This window comes from Lynx canadensis, chromosome X (genome assembly GCF_007474595.2).
Source record: "Lynx canadensis isolate LIC74 chromosome X, mLynCan4.pri.v2, whole genome shotgun sequence".
NCBI classification, from domain to species: Eukaryota; Metazoa; Chordata; class Mammalia; order Carnivora; family Felidae; genus Lynx; species Lynx canadensis.
This window is the reverse complement of record NC_044321.2, coordinates 56,990,604-57,005,071: the sequence shown is the minus strand read 5'-3', so window position 1 is coordinate 57,005,071 and position 14,468 is coordinate 56,990,604. Positions and strand designations below refer to the sequence as shown.

At 44.9% G+C, this 14,468-nt stretch overlaps 1 protein-coding gene and 1 non-coding gene across 2 annotated transcripts in view; both read right to left on the bottom strand.

Annotated features, from left to right (window-relative positions):
* Positions 1–1,511, bottom strand: part of NHSL2 (NHS like 2) — a 263,935-nt gene extending 262,424 nt beyond the window's left edge. The window contains exon 1 of the mRNA XM_030304810.2: positions 1,355–1,511. Within this exon, the coding sequence (XP_030160670.2) occupies positions 1,355–1,511 (157 nt within the window). The remainder of the gene's footprint in view (positions 1–1,354) is intronic.
* A 12,103-nt stretch (positions 1,512–13,614) lies between these two features.
* LOC115507988 lies at positions 13,615–13,778 on the bottom strand. The gene has a single exon (XR_003966896.1). It is a non-coding gene; the product is annotated as a U1 spliceosomal RNA (small nuclear RNA).
* Between the last annotated feature and the right edge of the window lie 690 nt (positions 13,779–14,468).

Sequence of the window (14,468 nt, the reverse complement as noted above, 5' to 3'; positions counted from 1 at the left end):
GGAAGAATTTGGGGGAAATCCAGCCAGTGGAGGATATATAGGGTAAAATGCTGAGTGGGAGCGCTGACCACCAGCAAAATGGTCAGTAAAAAAGTAGGAGTACTAGAAGAAAAGGCACAGGGAAGAAAAAAAAAAACAAGACCTGATAATGGTAAAAAAAAAAAAAGGGAGGGGGATATTTACTTGGGGTCAAAATATAATACATAGCCTGCTGAACACCTTGTTCAAGCTTATACCTGAGCGACAAGAGGGTGGCCAGATGGTGCACTGATTATGCTCCCCAAGACTCTTTGCGTTTGGTACCTATGCTCAGATCATTGCTGAGAAGGCCTAATTTAAGTGATACGCAATCAAAGCACCTGAAGAGAAAAGTGTGCAGTGGGAACCTCAAGAGGAATCTAGGGTAGGGCATTAGACCAGAAAATGGAAAACCAGAACTTCTTGCCAAATTAGGGCAGCCGCATTCCATTTATGCAGCAGACCCCTTAGTGGCTCTCAGCTGAGAAACATGTTCATTCCCAGAGAGGCCAGTGGACACACCAAAAATGGCCACTCTCAAAGAAACCAAAACAATGCGATTTATTCTAAGAGTTGCCCCCCTTCCTTTAAAACATATCCATTGCACAAAGCCATCTTTTTCTAAACCATCAGATCACAGGAAAGGGTTAGGTCCCAAGGTGACTTGGTGAAGCCATGCCTTCCCTCACGTGGAAAAGGCTGTGATTCAGTGGACAGAAAGGTATAGGCTGGAAAAGCAGAGCCTCCCTTCTGTCCTTAACTTACCCAGCTAAACTCAGTAGGTGGCTCTCTGTAAACTGTGTGGGGATTTTGAAAACTACTCCCCCAGCTGACTGATCAAATTTCTCCTAGGCTAATCCTGGTAGTCAGTAGTCAATGGGACCTCAGGAAAAAAAAAATCAACACTGACCTTCTTACCCTCTTTGTTAACTGAGAACTAACCAGACTTAGGGCCCCAGCTTTCTTGGTCCCCTGCCACGCAGAGGTTTCTGGTCCCATGTCTACATTCCATCTGGCAGTCATCTGCGTCTTCCACCTTCCTTTTCACACATGACCCAGTTCATTTTTCTCCACTAGTGACCTCCACCATCTACCTCAGAAGTCAGAGACCTTTTCCAAAGAGGAGGTCCCAGGGCCTCTGAGTCCTGTCCTACTGAAAAGAGTGGGGGCAAGGTGGTGTCTGCAAGGGAGAGGGGCTGGCCCAGGTAATCCTTCCCCAAGGCAGCGGGAGTCGCACTCAGAAGTCAGCAAGTAGCCATCTTCTGCCTCCATCTGAAACTTTCTGGTCACACTGCTCCTTCTCTCCCCTTTCTGGTGTGCCAATTTGCCTTGGTACCTGGCATGCCCCAGCTGTGGTCAGCATTTCCAGCACGTTCAGTCCCCTTGCTTTCAGCAAAAGTTCCACACTCTAAGGAATCACTGCATTGCCACGGAGCAAGGATTCCCCATTCAAAGTGCTGGAGTCCAAAGTAGTCAGGGTCAAAGGCTCGCATCGCCCTCCTACCCTCTCACGGGTCCTGAGTCCTCAGCCAGGGCACCACTGGGTTTCTCAGGCACGGCTAATTCCTTAAGGAATCATGAAACTGATGACAGTCACTTTAAGCGGTTCTCTCAAGCAAATCCGTGCAGCCAGACCCTAAGGGTAGGGGTCAGCGAAGCTGGAGGCAGTCTCTCCTTTCCCCCACACCCCTCGGGCCACTCCTGGCGCAGTGACCCCGAAATCGCGGGCAGAAGCAGGCGGGAGGGCGCTCTGACACTCCTCCGCGAGCGAGCCGCGAACACGCTCCGGCGCGAAGTTGCACAGGTTTAAATCCGGAAGGCACCGCCGCTAGGCTCCTGCGGCCGCGTAGTTGGCCTGCGGCTCCCGCGCGCTTTCCGAAGCGGCCGAGCAAAGACGCCAGCGGCGCGGCCATTTGGTTCCCAACGCCGCGAAGACGTGGACGCCTCGGGCCTTGGGGACGGCGCTGAAGCCGTCCCGGACCCAGTGGCTCCCAGGAACCCCGCAGGTCCCCCCGCCTTGCCCCCCAACCAGATCCCCAGAAGGTGGCCGCGCACCCCAGGGCCGAGAGCCCCGAGGGCACAGGGCCACTCAGGACGGCGCCGCAGGGTCAAGGAGCAGGAAGTTCCAGAGGGAGAGCGGCGGGTCGGGAGTCCAGGAAAAGGGATCCCCTCACTCGCTGAGAAGGGAGGGAAGGGTCGGGAAGGGAGGAGGAGGGGCCGGGAGGGGACGCAGAGACGGAGATCACTGGCGCCCCCAGAGGCGGGGTAGACTAGGGGCCGTGAGGCTCCCAGGCGCGGTTTACCTAGCTCTTCCTCGTCGTTCTCTGGGCCGAGCAGGCGGCAGGGAAGGCGGCGGCGGAGGCGCACCGTTCGCCGGAACAGGCTGTCGGTGCGGCGCCCCAGGGCCAGCAGGTGCCCCTCGAGGTCCTCAAGCAGAGCCAGCGAGTGGCCACAGAGGTCGGCGAGCTGCCGGAGCAGGCTGAGCGCGGCCAGGTGGCTCACGTCGCGGAGCTCGGTGAGCGGCTGCGGCGGGTTGCGCGGACACAGGCGCTGGGGCACCACCGTGCGCCTGTAGAACGGCATCCCGGGCGCGAGCGCGGGGAACCAGCCTGGCGGCGCCGCCGACACACCCGGAGCGGCGCCCCTGGCCCAAGCGCCCCTGAGTGGCGGCCCCAGCTCCGGGTGTAACAGGCCCCGGGCGCGGGCCCGCGAGCTGGCGGGCGCCGAAGAAGCCAGGCGGGTGGGCGGGCTGACGGGTTCCCAGCCTGGAGCGCTGTTCCCCCCGGGGCTGCACACTCGCCGAAGCCACCAGTCCCTCTGACTCCGGTTCGCTGGGCTCCTCCTCCTCCTCCCCGCCTTTCTCCACCTCCTCCTCCCTACTTCGGGATCCCCCCACCCACCTTTTTTTTTTTTTTTTTTTTTTTTTTTTTTTTTTTTTGCGGTCAGAGATTCGCGGATTAACGTTTGATCCGGGAGAGGAGGGAAAGGGAAGTTCGAGTAAAAACAGCGAGCTACAGCGTGAAAGGGAATGTCTGCGTGAGGTGGGGTGGGGGATTGTGATGTTCGGTACAGTATGTGTGCCCGTGTCCTCCTGCAGAGCTCGAGTCCCAGTACTGATGGTTAAAGTTGTGTTCTGCTTTGTTTCTTTAACTTAAACTTTCTCTTCATAAATAATAAAAATTCAAGCGCACCCGCTCCCACCGAATGGGCTGATTTCATTCATCTAGCTTTCCTTTCCCAAACATGTACTTGGTGTCACACACGGGCTAGACTAAGCTGTGAGTACAGCCTTCTAGCGCCCAGGAGCTTGGGAATGAGGAGAAAAGAACCAATTATCTTACTGGACTGCTCAGAAGGGCAGTGTCTTTGGGTACTCTCACAGTGCCTGGACTGCTCTAAACACCCTGGAATGAATGAATCCTTGAATGAATGAATACAAACCTATTCTCTGGAACAATAGATGCAGTTCAGATGGAGGGATGCAGCTCCATACATTATGCAAAAAGAGAGTCCAGAGCTACCTCCAGCTCTGGCAGCACTGGGCTCCTGAGATGCCCGTGGAACAGCCTGGCATATGCTTTCAGTGCGGGAAACCCTGTAGTCACGCCTCAATTCCTCTCCATTGTAGAAGTTAGAAGAGAGGGAGACACTGACATCCTCAAAACCAGAGTGCCTGAGTTATGTGTGTGTCCCTGTGCACTTGGGGAGTTTCCCCTCTCAACACTTATTTTCAACACACTGAGCTACCATCTGATTCTCCCCTAAGCCACTTTGACATTGCTGTGGTTCCATTTCTTCCTTCTGGTAATTCTTATATCTTTCCTGCTAAAAATGCTCCGATCCGTATAATCCCTTCCTCATAATCTATTAATAAAACACCTTGAACAGACTATGTGTGTCTGTGCTAATGATCCTGAGTGTGGCCTGTTCATTCATTCCTTTACAGAATTGTCCCTAAGGCAGTTCAAAAGGCCTTACAACTAGTTAAAAGTAATCTGATTACCCATGTTCCTTGTTCAGTAAAGTGGAACATGGATACTAAAAAAGTCCTTTCTGTTAAAATAAGAAACAAATGGGCAAAAGACAACCCCTTTTCTGAACTGTTAAATCCAATTGCAGAATGAGGACTCAAAATCCTGTATTTGGCGAACTCAAACCTGAGCCAAAAGAGTGACTGGCAGGAAGTAGGGACTTGGCTGGACTCTCCAGGGATACTTTTCCTTGACCTATGGGCTGTTTAGACTGATCTTCGTTGGGGAGAAAAAGAAATGAGGTACGAGCAGATTGAAAGAGACTGTGTGGGCAAAGCTTCACTGCTTGAGGGTGGCAGGCCTAGGCTGGGCCTGGTGTCTGAGCCGACCTCACTTTGATTCCTGAAGCTGATGAGTCTTTCAAGGCTCTATAATAACAAGCTCCAAGCAAATCAGCATTGGCCCCACACCCTTCCCCCCCAGCCAAGTCTGTTCACTCCAGCCTCTTCAGTGTGCAGGCCCTGGCTTTCATCAAAGAAACATCAAGGACTTGCAATGGGGCCACCTCAGAACAGAGCCCCTCCTCCCTTCCCAGGACCAGAACCGGCAGACTGCATGTACTGTTGGAAGAAGTCAAGAGACTATAAGTTTTCACCTTCCTTCTTACTGCCAGGCTCTTCCCAATAGGAAAACTAAGACCTTGAGCAAGAGGCAGGCTTTTATGTAGAGAGCCTCTGGGGAAGGAGCAAGGGGCCTGGCTCTGGTCTGTGGAGGGAGAGTCAGGGTTCTAGAAGTGCCACATTCCAGCCACACCGTCCAGGGTGGGTCAGCAAGCTAAGACGAAGGGTCCTGTCCCATACTCCCATATCACCCTCCAGCACAGCATTGGCACAATCATCCTTGTTTAACAGTAACAATATCGTGGAGACAACTGGGTGGCTCAGTCAGTTAAGTGTCTGACTTGATTTCAGGTCTTGGTCTTACAGTTTGTGGGTTTGAGCCCTGAGTCGGGCTCCACACTGATGGCACAGAGCCTGCTTGGGATTCTCTCTCTCTCTCTCTCTCTCTCTGTCTGCCCCCAAATAAATAAACTTAAATTTTTTCTTAAAAAATAATAATACTGTCTTCTCCCATTAAACTGTTAGCTCCATGAGGGCAGGAACCTTGTCGGTCTCACTCACTTCTGTACGCCCAGTGCCAAGCCCAGCGACCGGCACACAGTAGTACTCAGAAAATGTATACTGATGAATGAATAAATGAAGCTGGATTATAAAAGAACCCAATATGAAGAGCTTTACTAAAGGTCTTAACTTGGCCTAAGGGTTAGTAGAGAGTCATTGTGGATTCTGTAGCAGAACACTGCCTGATGTGGGGAAGGAGATGCTTGAGAACTTTTCATCTGGAGGCAATGGGAAGAGGCAAATGAGGAGGGCAAGACTTCTATGTCCCATCTGCACACACAGCCCCAGGGCCAAGTAGCCAGAAAGTGCTCTGTGAATTCAACATTTGCTTTAATATGCTTATAAACCGAGGCACTGTGCATTCAGAGGGAGAGAGAGGGAAGGTGCAAAGGGGAGAAAGGAGAAGCCCCTAACAACCAAGCCAGACCTGAAAATGCTGGATGCTTCCTACCCATCCACCAACTCCCAGACTCCAGACCTAGAGCAACTCATCTGTCGCTGTGCTCGGAGTTCCAGACTAAGCCTAAATTGGGCCCACCTGTGGAACTGGAGGTGGGTTTGGTCTAGAAGCAGTGACTGGGAAAGAGTGGCCAGAGAGGTAGGAGGGAAATGGGAGAGTTGGCCACCGCAACCAGCAAGGCCTCTGCTCTTCTTCCCACCTTCTGTCCTGCCTAACTAGCTGCTGCTAAGAACCTAGAACTTCAATAAAAACTGGATTTGAAGGCATAAATAAGTAACATAGGATATGACACTTCTCTTCCTTCAAGCTGGCAGCTGCCATAGCTGCGAAATGAAAAGTCATGAGCAAACATGCAACCTACCCAGTTTGCCAGTACAGCCCTGTCTTATTTCAGGATGAGAAACAAGAAAGGTGCCCCCATGTTGCTACCCCTCAAATTTCCACAAATGGTAGCACTTGAAAGCCAAGCAGCAATGCCAGTTTTCTCCATGACATTCCTCTATAGTCAAGCAATTGTTGTGGTTTTTTTTAAATGTTAATTTATTTTGAGAGAGAGAGAGAGAGAGAGAGCGCACATGAGCAGGGGAGGGGCAGAGAGAGATAGGGAGAGATAGGGGCCCCTCACCCCACAGAGGTCGATGCGGGGCTCGATCCCACGAACCATGAGATGATGACCTGGGCCAAAATCAAGAGTCAGACACTTAATGGACTGAGTCACCCAGGCACCACAGTCAAGCAATTGTTTTATCTAAGTTGCAAGAATATACATTCCACTCCCAGTACCCTCTTGCCACGAGACTCTGTGCAGATGCTTTCCTTATGAATGCATATACATATGTATGTATATGTATATGTATATGTATATGTATATGTGTATACACACAGCCAGTAGGGGGATATAAAGGCTGTTCCTCAGTCCCAACTTTAACATCGTCTTGTTCCCTGGTGCTAAGTGTCCGTACCAAGAGAAACTAACCAGAATTGGCAAATACCAGATTGACTTTTTTTTTTTAATGTCGTTTACCCTTTTTGGTATCAATGCTTGGCTCTGTAGTTAAGAACACAAGCAAACTATCTCCTCAGACAGGCCCTAATAAAGTAGCCCGAGGAAAACAAACTAGCAGCTTTTAGCTTTTCAATCAGAAGAGATCCCACGATGCAATCAACAATGCAGACAAAACCCGTGCTAATCAATGCCATACTCTGAAAAGAGTGGGAGCAGGATGGGGATCAATGCCTCAAGATTTGAGAAGCCGGAGCAGGCTTCTGCCCTTGAGGCAGCCTTCAGAGTGGGGAGGGCTGTGCACCAGAGCTGGGCCTCCAGGGGCGGACTGGGAACTTACACAGCCATCAATCACCTCCTAGGCAATAGGCGTGTAAGCTGAAGACGGCTCAAGGACCTAAAATAAATTCCTTCCAGCCCAGACTCAGTGTTTCACACACACACAGGGCAAACCCTTCAAGAATTCCATGAGGAAATAAACCTTTATTTCAAAAATAAACTTTGATGTTGTTTGAACTTTGGCCCTGACTCTGAGCCCAGGCTGAAACTGCGAGAAAAGATTTGTGGTATTTTGAAAGAAACTATAGGAGATTTCAGCAGAACATGAACACATTCTTGTTCAGACTCTCATCCTCATGTTGTATGTGGGTTCCCCCCTCACCACCAGTCCACCACCCCTCACCCCACAATCCTGTTTTCCCTCACTCCCTCCCTATCTTGTCTGGAAGAGACTATAATTAGGAACATTCAGATGTTGCTGCATTCAATGGGTAATTTTATTCTAACAGGCTTGCTTTACTCACAAGAAATCATATTGGGACACTCCCTGACTATCCTACTCCTGACCTAACAACCAGCACCCCTCCCCTGCAAATTCCTGTCTCCCCACAAAATCCTGAAGCAGTAAGGAAGAGTCCTTAATCTCTCCAGGATGTGCTGTGTCCATCACATGATGACATGCCTTCTCTGTGTATGCTATTAAGGCTGCATTAGGTAATAGCCATGTCCATCTCTACAACTTTAAATTGGGAGTTGTTACACAGATCAGGGCTTTGGATTAATTAGGGAACCTGAATAAGTAACATGTCAGCATTATCAGGCATCCAAATATGGTTAGACATGTGGTTCTCTTTCCTTCTCTAGTACGAAGCTGTGCAGCACAGCATAGTGGTCACAGCCAAATGTAGGCTTTAGAGACCCACTGATCTGAGTTCAAATCCCCAGCTCCCCAGCTCTGTGTCTTGGCAAGTTACTTAACACCCACTGTGCCTCAATTTACTCATCCATAAAATAGACAAGACTAATATTCAATTGATGTGCATGAGTATGGCCCTACTGATTGTCTAAAGGCATCAATTCTTTTTTTTTAACATTTATTTTTGGAGAAACAGAGAGAGACAGAGCACGAGCAGGAGAGGGGCAGAGAGAGAGGGAGTCGCAGATTCTGAAGCAGGCTCCAGGCTCTGAACTGTCAGCACAGAGCCCAACGCGGGGCTGGAACTCACAAAGCTCGAGATCAGAGATCATGAGCTGAGCCAAAGTCAGATGCTTAACCAACTGAGCCACCCAAGCACCCCTAAAGGCATCCATTCTGATTGATCAGGGCCTATGCCTTTGTGGTTATTAAATATTTACCTTGTAGGATTGTTCTGAGGATTACATGAGATAGTGTACGTAAAGTGTTTGGCACAGAAGAGCAGTATAAATAGTGGTTTCCTGACTATAAAAAAGGAAGGTACATTTTTTTTCTCCCTTCTCCATTCTGAGGGGACGTAGCCTCCTGTCCTTGCATCAAAGTTTCTGTACTTACAAAGAATATAATCAGGAATAGTCTAAATCTTGTCTCTTACTCAATTGCCTTCTAATTTATCAAATGCTTCCTGACATTCAGATGTCTCAACTTCTTTATCAAGTCTTTTCTCAGCCAATACATGAGGAAGGGATTTATTGGATTAAACTGGATTACAAACTTGTGGCAATAACCAGTGGCAGCCCTCATCTACTTCTTTTGTATGGGTTGCTCCACTTTCCAACCATCTCAGCTATATCTTTTTTTAAAAACATTTTTTTTAACGTTTATTTATTTTTGAGACAGAGAGAGAGAGACAGAGCATGAACGGGGGAGGAGCAGAGAGAGAGGGAGACACAGAATCGGAAGCAGGCTCCAGGCTCTGAGCCATCAGCCCAGAGCCAGACGTGGGGCTTGAACTCATGGACCGTGAGATCGCGAGATTGTGAGATCGTGACCTGAGCTGAAGTCGGACGCTTAACCGACTGAGCCACCCAGGCGCCCCAGCTATATCTTAAATAAGTACAAGTCTACTACTGCTAACGATCTAGCCCAGAATCATCACTTTGAGGAATCAAAATGGACATTTGCTCAACTTCTTAGTAAGTCCAGTTCCTGGAGTTACCTAGAGAACAGTCTCCAAACATCCCAGGTGAGTTTCCATATTTACATTAAAAATGGCTATCCAATCACTATATGCAATTGTAAGATCATACATTCCAGACAAAGTACAGTTAACCCTTAAACAATGCAGGGGTTAGGGGCTCTGACACTTCCCCCATGCAGTTGAAAATCCATGTATGGGTGCCTGGGTGGCTCACTGGCTAAGCATCAGACTTCAGCTCAGGTCATGATCTCATGGTTTGTGAGTTTGAGCCCCTCATTGGGCTCTGTGATGAGAAAGCAGAGCCTGCCTCAGATCCTCTGTCTCCCTCTCTCTGCCTCTCTCTCTCTCTCTCTCTCTCAAAAAAAAAATTTTTTTAAAGAAAATCTGTGTATAACTCTTGACTCCCCAAAAACTTAACTACTGTTTACCAGAAGCCTTAACAATAATATAAACAGTTGGTTAACACACACTTTGTATGTTATATGTATTATATATTGTCTTCATATAATAAAGGAAGCTAGAGAAAAGAAAATGCTATTAAGAAAATCATAAGGAGGGGCGCCTGGGTGGCTCCTTGGTTAAGCATCCAACTTTGCCTCAGGTCATGATCTCACGGTTCATGAATTAGAGCCCTGCATCAGGTTCTGTGCTGACAGCTCAGAGCCTGGAGCCTGCTTGGGATTCTGTGTCTCCCTCTCTCTCTGTTCCTCCCCCTCGCATGCTCTCTCTCTCTCTCTCTCTCTCTCTCTCTCTCTCCCTCTCTCTGTCTCTCTCCCTCTCTCTCTCTCAAAAATAATAAACATTTAAAAATAAAATCATAAGAAAAAGAAACTATATTTACAGTACTGTGCTGTATTTATCAAAAATATATTTGTGTATAAGTAGACCCATGCAGTTGGAACATGTATTCAAGTTTCAACTGTACATATCACAATCACATAAACCATATTTATATATTTATATATATATATATCTCCTATTGGTTCTGTTTCTCTGACTGAACCATGACTGATACAGACCACCACCTCTCACTCCCAGGGCCTGACCATTACTATTCATCTTGAAACCATCATAAATAACCTCAACATGGCTTTTATCTATTTATGTCAGTCACTCTAAGACTCCCAAGACCCATTCCTCTCTTTGAGTGTAGTCTGACAGCTCTGTGTATCACTTTTATGACTCCATATCCCTCCTCCCCAACTTCTGAAACCCTTTCCTACTATGCTTTGTAGAATGCATGGACAGCTATCACCAATTCCCCTATCTCTACAACTGCGTCTCTACATATTCCCTTCATCTTCTCCCTCAACTGAAATTAAACTCCACGGTCCTTAGTGTCCCTGAAGCCCTCTTTAAATGGTGCTGTCTTCTCTCTCACACCTCTAGCACCACTAGGCCTGGAAGTGTCAAAGGTATCCTCCTTGTTTTCACTTCCAGGATATTCTCCTCCCTCCCTCCTCAAGAACAATCCCCAGCTTTGAGGGTCCTCAGATTAAATCACTCACTGTCTGTCCTCAGAGCAACCACTGACCCCTGGATGACTCACACTGCTTCCTTGAAGATTTTAGCACCCAGTTCACTGTTACTCCCTGCAACATTATTCCTGTCATAATTCTGGGTCATTGCAGTATGCACATAGATGATCTTAATGATAGTCTGGACTCTCAGTTCCTTAACCTCTTCTCCCCTAAATATCTTGCCCTCCACCCTACTTGACCCACTAACCCACTAACCCACATGGCTATACCACTGACCTTATAATTACTACCACAAAACAAAACAAAAAACCCTATTCCTCCCTTTTCTCAACTTCAAGCATCCCACTTTTCAACTAACACTGCCTCCTTTCTAACCCATGTTATTGTTTCTCCACCTTAACAGTACTTTGTCCCCATTCATTAAACCTGCCACTCCCACTTCCCTTCATGTGTTCACTTCCCTCCCTATCCAGCTTAAATTTCATGGTCAATCATTATATTAATTCCTCTACATGTGCTCTCAATTAGTGATTTGAGATTTTCTTTTCTAATAAATATTTAATGCTATAAATTTCCTGGTGAGCACCACTTTTGCTACATCCCACAAATTTCAATATGTTTTCTTTTCATTTTTATTTAATTAAAAAGATTATTAAATTTGCCTTGAGAATTTCCTCTGACCCCTGACTTATTTAGAAGAATACTTTTCAAGCTCCAAAAATTTGGGGATTTCCCAGATATCTTCCCAATGATAATTTCTAGTTTAATTCCAATATGGTCTGATTTTCATGATTTCTATTTCAAATTTGCCAAATGTTTCTTATGGCCCCGAATATGGTCTAACTTCGTGATTGTTCCACGTGCACTTAAGGTCTGTATCATGTTGGGTGGAGTATTTCATAAGTGTCAGTGGGTTCAAGTTGGTTGATAATGTTCTTCATATTATCTATATCTTCACTGGTTTTCTGTCTACTTATTCTATCAATTATTGATAGAGGAATGTTGGAATCTTCAACTATAATTGTGGATTCGTCTATTTCTCCTTTAAGTTCTGTTTTTGCCTCATGAATTTTGAAACTCTCTTGTTAAGTACATACATATTTAGGATGGTTATGTCTTCTTGAAAATTGATACCTTTATCATTATGCAATGTCCCTTTCTATCCCTGAAAATATTCATTGCTCTGAACTTGGCTTTGTCTGAAATTAACATAGCTAGGTCAACTTTAGATAATATCTGTATGGTATATCTTTCTCCCATTTTACTTTTAATTTATTTCTTTACATTTAAAGTGGGTTTCTTGTAGAGAGCATGTAGATGGGTTGTGTTTTTTTTAATGTTTTATTTATTTCCAAGAGAGAGAGAGACAGAGTGCAAGTGGGGGAAAGGCAAAAAGAGAGGGAGACACAGAATCCGAAGCAGGCTCCAGGCTCTGAGCTGTCAGCACAGAGCCTAATGCGGGACTTGAACCCACGAACTGTGAGATCATGACCTGAGCCAAAGTCGGACTTAACCAACTGAGTCACCCAGGTGTCCCCGGTTGTGCTTTTTAATCCAGACCGACAATCTCTGTCTTTTAACTGGTATGTATAGATCTTTCACATTTACAGAATTATTGATATCATTTAAATAAAATCTATCATCTTGCTAGCTGATTTCAGTTTGCTATGTCTTTTCTTTGTTTTTTCCAGCCTCTGCTTCTTTTTTCTCTTGGGTTAATTGACCACTTTTTGGAATTATTTTTTGTAGTAAGAGATGTATGGCATAATTAGGATTTTAACAATTTTAGGTGTACAATTCACTGGCATTATTATCCACAATATTGTGCAACCATTACCACTATCTGTTTCCAAAACTTTTTCATCACCTAAAACAAAAACCCTGTAACCATTAAGCAGTAACTCCCTATTTCCACCATGCCCAAGCCCCAGGTAACCTCTAATTTACTTTTTTGTCCATATGACTTTGCCAATTCTAGATATTTCAGATAAGTGGAATCATACAGTATTTGTCCTCTTGTCTCTGGCTTCTTTCACTTAGCAGAATGTTTTCAAGGTTCATCCATGTTGCAACATGTATCAAAACTCCATTTCTTTATTGGCTAAGTAATAATCCATTGCATTATGTATCACATTGTGCTTATCCATTCATCTGTTGATGGACACTGAGTTGTTTCCACCTTTTGTCTATTGTGAATAATCCTGCAATGAACATTGGTGTAAGAGTACCTGTTTGATACTATTCTTTTCGGTTCTTTGGGGTATATGCCAAAAAGTGGAATTGCTATGAAACTCTATGATTCACCTTTTAAGGAACTAACTAGACTGCTTTCCACATCTGTTACACCATTTTACATTCCCACCAACAATGTATGAGAGTCTAATTTCTTCTATCCTTGCCAACACTTATTTTCTGTTTGTTTTTTCTATGATAGCCATCCTGGTAGGTGTGAAGTGGGATCTCACTGTGATTTTTATTTGTATTTCCCTAATGACTAACAATGTTGAGCATCTTTTCGTGTATTTACTGGCCATTTGTATATATCCTTTGGATAAATGTCTTTTCAAATGCTTTGCCCATTTTTAATAGGATTGTCTTTTCATTGCTAAGTTATAAAAGTTTTTTTTATATACTCTGGATAGTAAACCTTACCAGATATAAGATTTGCAAATATTTTCTCCCAACCTATAGATTTTCTTTTCACTTTTTAAAATAATGTTCTTTGATGCTCAAGAATTTTAATTTTGGTCAAGTCCAGTTTATTTTTCCTTTTGTTGTCCAAGTTTTTGATGCCATATCTAAGAATACATTGCCAAATCTAAGACCATGAAAGTTGATTGTTAGCTTTTCCTCTAAGAGTTTTACAGTTTAGCACTTACTTTAGGTCTTTGATCCATCTGGAGTTAATTTTTGTAAATGGTATGAGGTCAATCTTCATTATTTTGCATCTAAATATCTAGTTTTCCCATTGCCATCTGTTAAAGAGTCTTCTTTCTCCCATTGAACAGTCTTTACCCCCTTGTTGAAAATCAATTGATCATAGGTATTTCAGTTTATATCTGTACTCTCAATTCTATTTGTCTATATGTCTATCTTTTTTTTTTTAGGGGAAAGTGCAAACGCAGTCACCCACTACCACAAATTATGTAGTCCAGTTTCCCACATTTGGGGAAATCGCTGGGGTCAGCACATCCAGAGTACAATGGATAAGCCTCGCCCTGGGAAAACCCCTTTCGTGATATTGGTATCTCCCCTGCCAGGTAAGTATCTATATATCTATCTTTATGCCAGGATTACATTGCTTTAATTACTATAGCTTTGTAATAAACTTTGGAATGAGAAGCTGAGTCGTCCAACTTTATTTCCTTTTAAAGATTGTTTTGGTTATTTGGAGTCCTTTGCAATTCCATATGAATTTGAGGATTGGCTTTTCCATTTCTACATTTCTACAAAAGTCATTTTTTATAGCATTTTTTAAAATCCATTTTGATAAAGATTGCATTCAATCTGCAGATGCTTTAGGTCATACTGGCATCTTAACAATATTAAGTCTGCTAATCCATGAACATGGGATGTGTTTCCATTTCTTTGGGTCATAATTTATTTCAGGAATATTTTATAGTTTTCAGTGTATAAGTATTTAACCTCCCTTGTTAAGTTGTTCCTAGATATTTTATTCTATTGCATGCTATTATAAATGGAATTGTTTTCTTAATTTCTCTTTTGGATTTTTCATTGCTGGTATAGAAACACAACTTTGTTTGTTTGTTTGTTTGTTTGTTTGTTTTATAAATCAATTAATTTTTAAATTTACATCCAAGTTAGTTAGCATATAGTGCAACAATGATTTCAGGAGTAGATTCCTTAATGCCCCTTACCCATTTAGCCCATCTCCCCCCTCCCACAACCCCTCCAGCAACCTTCTGTTTGTTCTCTATATTTAAGAGTCTCTTCTGTT